General features: G+C 50.7%; 1 protein-coding gene across 2 annotated transcripts; it reads right to left on the reverse strand.

Moving 5' to 3' along the window:
- Nucleotides 1–265: 265 nt before the first annotated feature.
- LOC138069556 (BOLA class I histocompatibility antigen, alpha chain BL3-6-like) lies at nucleotides 266–6,994 on the reverse strand. 2 transcript variants are annotated; one of them, XM_068960887.1, is made up of 8 exons: nucleotides 6,888–6,994; nucleotides 6,307–6,576; nucleotides 5,835–6,110; nucleotides 4,667–4,942; nucleotides 4,446–4,550; nucleotides 3,986–4,022; nucleotides 3,803–3,846; nucleotides 266–303 (listed from the first exon to the last, which is right to left on the reverse strand). In XM_068960887.1, the coding sequence occupies exons 1-8, from the start codon at nucleotides 6,949–6,951 to the stop codon at nucleotides 281–283; spliced, it is 1,095 nt and encodes a 364-aa protein (XP_068816988.1). In that variant the 5' UTR covers nucleotides 6,952–6,994; the 3' UTR covers nucleotides 266–280. The 2 variants fall into 2 exon arrangements, with proteins under 2 accessions (XP_068816988.1, XP_068816987.1); XM_068960886.1 differs by lacking the exon at nucleotides 266–303 and having other exon boundaries at nucleotides 3,729–3,850; nucleotides 3,990–4,022.
- Nucleotides 6,995–8,287: the final 1,293 nt, after the last annotated feature.

An 8,287-nucleotide genomic window follows, 5' to 3' on the forward strand; every position in this document is an offset into this window, starting at 1 on the left:
GCAGGTTACCACATGCTGGACTCTTCCTTAGGACGTGGTGACACAGAGAGACTGGAACTGCACTGAATGCCTTAGGCACACGTGGCACACAGGGCAGAGGTGGCAGTGTGTCGGCCAGCTGTCAGGAGCAGCAGAGAGCAGGTCTACCACAGGGTCCACTGTCCAGCATCAGGGCTGACAGTGCTGTGAACAGTGGTGTCTGTGCTCAGCTGCAGGGGAAGGGGTTCCTGTGTGGGACCCGACCCGGGTGGGGTTGAGGATGCTGTTCCCGGCTGTGGCCTCAGGGCTGTTCCGTGGTTTTCCCTGAAATAAGCACAAAACCACAAGTATGTCTCTCTCTGTTCCATTTAGAACAATTTGAAACCCTTTTTTCCCACCCAGAACTACCTAAGAATACCAAGCAGGGAAGTCTCAGAGAGCAAGGATTCAAAGACTTTTCCTCTGCTTTATTATGATTGATATACAATATTGAGCCAGTTGATGGTGTACCATTGTTGATCTGATACACTTCTGTACTGCAAAATAATCACCATCATGGTTTTGTCTGACAACTGAATCATGTCACATAATTACCTCTTCTGCATGTGTGGAGAAAATTTAGATCAACTTTCTTAGCAACTCAGAGACTCTCTTTATGGTGAACTGATAATCATTTCCTAAATTTTAAGCCTGGCGATAGCACATGGCAGAAACAACATGTAACTCGCACCAAATGTTTTGTCTTTTTCCTCTCAGGAAAAAAATATTTAATGTGTGTTTAAGACCCCTCCCCGCCTTAATCATTCTCTGATCTTTAACGTCAGTGGATCCCAGTCTGCTCAGGACTGCTTGTAGAGCTTGTTAAAAAACACTCAGGACTCTTCCCAGATCCACAATGTCAGAGTGTAGGGCTCAGAGTCCAGGAATCTATCATGAACAAACCATACGGGGGAGACTGGTGCACAGCCGGGTGGGAATCCAGATTTGAAGATCAGCACCAACCATATTATAAATCTATTCCAGACCTTCTGTCTCTAAGAGGAGTGCAGGTGAAGGACATTCCTTCATGTCCTTCAGGACCCCTTTCCATGTGCCATCTAGATGCGGTGTCAGAATAGTGCCATCTGCTCAGGTGTGTGGTCTGATCAGTTCCCACAGAACAGGGGATTCAGGATTCAGTCCTCATCCTTCTGCTTCTGTAGCCAATTCTCTGCTTCCATCTGTGACCTTATCTGTTCTCAAGGCTTTACATATCATTTATATGGTGTCACCTTTTCCATCTATTTCTCCACTCAAGTCATCTCACCTAAACCCTAGAGTAGTAAACACAACTCAGTCGCCACTTTCTTAAACCAAATGCTGATGGTGATGTCTCCTCAAATATGCTCCTTCCAGAGTCCCCTCGTTTCCACAGTAGGTGCCCCACATGCTTTCTTGCAAATCTCAGATTTTGCGGTCCTCATTAACTCTTTCTCATAACTCAGATTTAATCCTCTAGGAAATGCTGTAAAATGCATTTTCAGAATAGATCAAGAATCCACTCACCACTATCTTTCCTGCTCACACCCCAGACAAGCAGCAGCCTCCCCAGCCTGGACCCTGTGCTGTTTCCCTCAGGCTCCTCTGCGCCTCCCTCGCCCTTCACCTCCTGACTCTGCACAGCAGCCTGGCTGACGCTTCCAGAGAGCAGGCACAGCAGGTCCTGCTCTGTTCCTATCATCCTATGCCTCCACAGCTTACTGAGATAAAATCAACCCCCTTCTAATATTCTGGAGGTGCACAGGATCTGGCCGGACATGGGATCTCATCACAATTCCTTTTCCTTCAGCCCCAGCTGCCTCCTGGCTCTCCCTTGAACACAGACACTCTCCTGCCCGCGTGCATTTGCCCTGGAGGCTCCTCTGCCTGGAGAGAACCTCCCCTAGACCTCCTTGTGGACATTCCTTCATGTCCTTCACATCTTTACTCAAAGGTCTCCTTTTCAGTGAGGCCCCTGTCCACCCTAGTAACACAGCCACCTTACCTGTCCCCACACACTCATACTCTGGGTCACCTTCCTCAGAGCACTTACCAACCTGTAAGAGAAACACTCTCTCACTTTCTAGGCTCATAGTACATGCTCTGCCCCTTCCCCCTACAACACACCGCACATGGCGGACAGGGTTCGTCTCGTGTTAGTTCACTGAGCTCTCCTAGATGCAAAAAGAGTGTGTCATGTCTCTGTCACACAACAAATATCAGTTGAATGAGTGGTCAGTAAAGCGTTTCCCTATTCCAGAGAGAGTGTCTTTATTAATGTGACCTCAGGCCACATGCTGTCTCAAGGCAGTCCAGCACAACCTCCTTTTGCACTGACCTCAATGCCGCCTGTATTTTACTTACAAAGGCTGATCTCCCTTCCCTCCCACACCAATCAGCCTGCACACCACACACTAGGCTCTTTGTCTCTTCAGAAAGGAAGATCCTTTGCTTCCGACTGCTATATTCAACCTGCTGTGATTTTATTAGACTCTGCTTTCTAAATCCATGAGTTGAGATGGGAGCCAACAGTAGCCTTAGAAGACGTAAGGGCAGAAGAGGGGTTAGATTACAGAGGAGAGAGAAATCCAGCAAGAATTAAGTCAAGATATGAAACTATTGGGTCCCTCCTCTTTGCAAGTTCCAGCATGTGGTTCCTTTAAAAAGATGGAGAAAAGTTGGAAAGAAGAATACAGCAAAATCTCTAGAAGAAGGGTAAGAGCTGGATGACTCTGAAATTTCTCTTTTGACACCACTGAGAATCCTGTGTGCGTGGATCCCTTGGACTTGTGGGGACAACGACAGGCAAAGTGACCCCTGCTGCTGTCAGAGATGGGTTCACCCAGAGACGAATGAGACCAGGGCTCTACACATGAAAAAGAGCAGTCATTATACCAACAACAAGAATAAGCAATAACTAAATAAGCAAAACATAAACACATTTAAAAAAAAGACAAGAGCTAAGGACTGGACCAAGGCCTGAGCCTAGGCTGACCGTTTAAGAACGCACCCTGCCCATGGTGCTGGAGATACAACAAGGCCCAGGTGACTTCTGGTCCATGATCACATGTCCTTGGTGGGACAAGCATTTACTGAAGGGACAAGGACAAAGGAATGGAGAAGATCACTGATCACTGACTGGGCACAGGCCCTGTCCACACTCAGCTCCTCACAGCCTCCTACTGTCCCTCCTTCAGCTGACTCAGCACAACAAACCTGCAGATGGATCTGGAAAGTTCTCATTGTTTCAATTTATTTCCTCTTTCAAACTTTAGTTATCCTTACCTTTATTATCCAATTCCCCTTCATGGCACCAATTAGAAAAACTAATTCAGATATATAGATTTTATTTTTGAAAAGGAAATAAGACATCATTACTCAGTGCATATGAAACAAAGACAGGGATTGAAACAGTCCAGCCTGGTCTCTGCTGGAGAAGGACAGTGGATGGGGAAGAGAACATAGGTCAGGGTAGGGAGGGGCAGCAGTTGGCAGGAGTGAGCCAGTCTCCCCAACTCCTCATGTTACAATGCTAGGAGCACAGACACATTCAGATGCAGCTGCAGAAAGAGGGGTCCCGGGATCTGTCGTCACAAAGTGGGACGGAGCATCACTCAGTCCCCACAACGCAAGTGTCTCACACTGTGAGAAAAAAGAATCAGGAACCAGTTCAGGTCGGTCATGTAAGGGCTGACATTCTCCACAGACCCTGACACCCTCACATGTCCCACTCAGAGACCCCCGCCACCCAGTGTGTCCGCTCTGCGCCAACTCCCCTCCCAATCTACACTCTCCAGGGTCTCACCTTTAGGAACTGTGAGAGACACATCAGAGCCCTGGGCACTGTCACTGCCTGGAGGAGAACAAGACCAGGACGTGGTCAGAACCCACAGGAGAGAAACTAGAGAAGGCACTTTGAGGAGGGTGAGTCCCCCATGGCCTCCTGTCTGCACCCTCGCAAGGGTCTCAGGAATCACCCCCTCCACACTTACTTGCAGCCTGGGTGTAGGTCTGTCCTTTTTCACCTGTGAGAAGAAAATACCATGTGAGAGACCAGGGAGAAGACTGAGTCATGAGATCCTAGAGCAACCCCTAGTCCTGGACCCCAGGGAACTTTCTGGAACTGTGGTCAAAATTCACGATAGGATCAGGAACACAGAGAAGGGAGCCATGTAAGGACTGGGCCACCTGCCCTCCTGGAGGTCTGTCCTCAGCAAGGACCTCCCTTCTGACCTTCAAGTGCTGGAAACCTGGTCCCCAACTGGAATTAGGAAGGTGAAAAATTTGTCTTTCATTTTCACACGTGTTTTAAAGCAAAATGTTAGCATCAGCTCCAGACTCCACACGTGTGTGGAGGGTACTTTCCAATAACCAGGCAGGTCAACTTCTACCTGGGCTGAAACCCCCAGTGAGACAAGAAAACTCATATCCCTCCCTCCCTTCCCTACCTGAGCGCTTCTTCATCCAGATCACAGCTCCAGTTACCACAGCCACCACGAGGAGACCCAGGCCAACAATGAGGCCCATGATGAAGACGGAGGGCTGAGGAGGTTCTGTGGAGGCAGGAAAGTGGCCCTCATCTCAGGCTTGTCCCCTGACCTTGCTGATTGTGTCCAGAAGGGCTCTTGCTTTATCTGAGAGGAAGCTCCAGCTCCATCCCCCTCCTTACCCCATCTCAGGGTGAGGGGCTCCTGAAGCCCCTCATGCTGTACATGGCACGTGTATCTCTGCTCCTCTCCAGAAGGCACCACCAGGGCTGCCCACTTCTGGAAGGTTCCATCCCCTGAAGGCCTGGTCTCCACAAGCTCCATGTCCTGGGTCTGGTCCTCCCCCTCGCGCTGCCAGGTCAGTGAGATCTCTGCAGGGTAGAAGCCCAGGGCCCAGCACCTCAGAGTGACCTCATGCTCAGAGATGGGGTGTCGGGTCACATGTGCCTTTGGAGGGTCTGAGGAAGAATCAGAAAATTCAGTTTGTGTTTCCTCCATGGGTCACTGAAGCAGCATCATGTGACCATCCTGAGAAAGGACAGAACAGTAAGTTTTTTCCCCCAGCTTTACTGAGGTATACTTAACAAATCTGTACACGTTTAGAGTGTACTACATGTTGCTTTGATACATATGTACACTGTGAAGCTAATTAATGTATTCATTAACTTACCTTATGTGTGTGTCTGTTTGACAAGGGTGATGAGAATGATTAAGATCAATTTTAAAGTATATAATACAGGATTATTATTAACTATAGTCACCAGGCTGTACATCAGATCCCCAGATGTATTATGAACTTTTTTACCCTCTGAGCTACAGAACATTCAGGACCATGGTTTTGAAAAAAGCAGCACAAGAGCTAGATAACAGCCTCATCTCGGAGATCAGGGATGATCTATATTAGCCCTTGGGAATTTCCAGAATGAGAGACTAGGATAGGCGCTCTAAAAATGTGAAGGGGAGAATACAGACTAAAGGTCCTGACTCTGGTGGAGGCTGAATGACTCAGAAAAGCTGGAGTCAGGGGGTTCTCAGGGTGAGAACAGGCCTTGAGAGAGAAAGTCATGGATCACAAGATGATGGCCAGGGTCAAAGGGCACCGCTGATCAGCTGTTTCAGGGATGGTTTGTTTCCTGCTTCTTCGTCAAAGACACTGGATTCCTTGATTGTCCTTGAGAGAAGTGGGGCCACTGGTGACTGTCTTGTACAGATTATGAAAGCCTGGGCGCTATTCTTCCCTCTCCTGACAAGAACCTGGGACGCTGTTCCCACAGGACATCACTTTCTTCTCCTCGTGGGAAGCCAGCTCCAGCCCGAGGGGGGATCAGGGCGGCCCCGCGCCCCTCGTACCTGCGCGCAGCAGCGTGTCCTTCCCGGTCTCCAGGTATCTGCGGAGCCACTCCACGCACTCGCCCTCCAGGTAGTTGCTCAAAGACTCCGCATGACCTGCCACCTCCTTCTTGCGTTTGGTGACCTGAGCCACCGTGTCCGCCGCGGTCCAGGAGCGCAGGTCCTCGTTCAGGGCGATGTAATCTCTGCCGTCGTAGCCGTACTGATCATACCCGCGAAGGAAACGCCCGTCCGGCCCCACTTCGCAGCCGCGCATCCACTGCATAGTGTGAGACCCTGACCCGCCCCGACCACACGCGGTGATTAAACCCAAACTGAACATGAAACTGGGTCAAGTACCGCCGGCTCCTCCCGGGTCGGGGATCGGGCGGGTCCCGCAGTGTCGGGGTGACCCTCGGACCCGCAAACTCGGGCGACCCCGCCGGTCCCTGGGGATGGGGGCGAGACCCGGCCCTGGGCCCGCGTCGCTCACCGGCCTCGCTCTGGTTGTAGTAGCCGCGCAGGGTGTTCAGGTTCACTCGGAAAGTCTGTACTGCATTCTTGGCGTCTCGCGCGTTCTGATCCCAATACTCCGGCCCCTCCTGCTCCACCCACCGCGCCCGCGGCTCTATCCTCGGATTCGGGGCGTCGCTGTCGAACCGCACGAACTGCGTGTCGTCCACGTAGCCGACGATGATGAAGTGGGGCTCCCCGAGGCGGGGCCGGGACACGGCGGTGAGGAAATACCTCAGGGAGTGGGAGCCTGGGGGCGGCGAGGCGTAAGACCCGGCCCGACCTCCTCGTGGCAAGAGTCCGGGGTCCGAGGTGATGGGGCCGGGTGGGAAGAGGGTCGTAGGGCCAGGGAGATGGAAGCAGTCGAAGACCGGCCCGAACTTCGGAGGGGGAAGAAAAGAGGGGTCGTGATGCAAGGGAGGGACAGGCTGAGACCCGGGGAGGAAGCGGGTCTGGGCAGGGGCGTCGGGGTCGCTCGTTCCAAGGGGTCCTGCCCCCAGGCTCCCGAGCGGTCCCCTCGTCCCTCCCCGCAGATGCCGTTCCCTCTCGACCCGCACTCACCAGCCAGGGTCTCGGCCAGGACCAGGAACCACGAGAGCAGCTGGAGGAGGGTTCGCGGCCCCATGACCCGAATCCTCTGGGTCTGGGGAGAAGCAGAGTCCGGGCGGCTCGGTGGAGATTTTGTAACCGGGATCCGCGGAGACGCTGATTGGTTTTTCTAGAAACTGAACATCCAGTGGCAGTGAGAACTGGGGCTGCGTCACGAAGTGTCCAAGCAGGAGGGCTCCACACAGATTGTGAGAGAGAAAGTGAAACTCGGGGAGACGGGGAATCCCCAACATGGAGCGTCCCAGCATCAGACACCGCCCTTGACCCTGAGATCCCAACCGGCTCGCCCTCCAGGCACCTGGGACTTTGCCCTGATCCCTCCCGTCCTGCTAGGTAGGCTGTTCAAACTTCCGGACAATTGCACTCATCTCACAAGCTAGTAAAATAATGCTCAAAATTCTCCAAACCAGGCTTCAACAGTACGGGGACCGTGAACTTTCAGATGTTCAAGCTGGATTTAGAAGAGGCAGAGGAGCCAGAGATCAAATTACCAGCATCCTCTGGATCATCCAAAAAGCAAGAGAGTTCCAGAAAAACATCTATTTCTGCTTTATTGACTATGTCAAAGCCTTGATCATGTGGATTACAAAAAACTGTGGAAAATTCTTCAAGAGATGGAAATACCAGACGGCCTGACCCACCTCCTGAGAAATCTGTATGCAGGTCAAGAAGCAACAGTTAGAACCCAACATGAAACAACAAACTGGTTCCAAACTGGGAAAGGAGTGGGTCAAGGCTGTTTATTGTCACCCTGCTTATTTAATTTATATGCAGAGTACATCATGAAAATGGTGGGCTGGATGAAGCACAAGCTGGAATCAAGATTGCCAGGAGAAATATCAATTACCTCACATATGCAGATGACACCACCCTTATGGCAGAGAGTGAAGAACTAAAGAGCCTCTTGATGAAAGTGAAAGAGGAGAGTGGAAAAGTTGGCTTAAAATGTTGAATTCAGAAAACTAAGATCATGGCATCTGGTCCCAACACATCATGGCAAATAGATGGGGAAACAATGGAAACAGTGAGAGACTTTAGTTTTGGGGGCTCCAAAATCACTCAGATGATGACTGCCACCATGAAATTAAAAGACGCTTGCTTTTTGGGAGAAAATCTATGACCAACGCAGATAGCATATTGAAAAGAAACATTACTTTGGTAACAAAGGTCCGTCTAGTCAAAGCTATGGTTTTTCCAGTAGTCATATATGGATGTGAGAGTTGGTCTACAAAGAAAGCTGAGTGCTGAAGAATTGATGCTTTTGAAGTGTGGTTTTGGAGAAGACTCTTGAGAGTCCCTTGGACTGCAAGGAGAACAAATCAGTCAACCTTAAAGGAAATCAGTCCTGAATA

Source organism: Capricornis sumatraensis, chromosome 22, assembly GCF_032405125.1.
Source record: "Capricornis sumatraensis isolate serow.1 chromosome 22, serow.2, whole genome shotgun sequence".
Classification (NCBI taxonomy): Eukaryota; Metazoa; Chordata; class Mammalia; order Artiodactyla; family Bovidae; genus Capricornis; species Capricornis sumatraensis.

Bases quoted from the DNA above. Each gene is read 5' to 3' on its own strand.
- LOC138069556 (XM_068960886.1), bottom strand. From the start codon at position 6,951: ATGGGGCCGCGAACCCTCCTCCAGCTGCTCTCGTGGTTCCTGGTCCTG. The intron at 6,577-6,887 runs GTGAGTGCGGGT...CGCCGCCCCCAG, and splicing joins CCTGGCCGAGACCCTGGCTG to GCTCCCACTCCCTGAGGTAT. The intron at 3,851-3,989 runs GTAAGTGTGGAG...GTTCTCCTCCAG, and splicing joins GACCTACACCCAGGCTGCAA to GCAGTGACAGTGCCCAGGGC.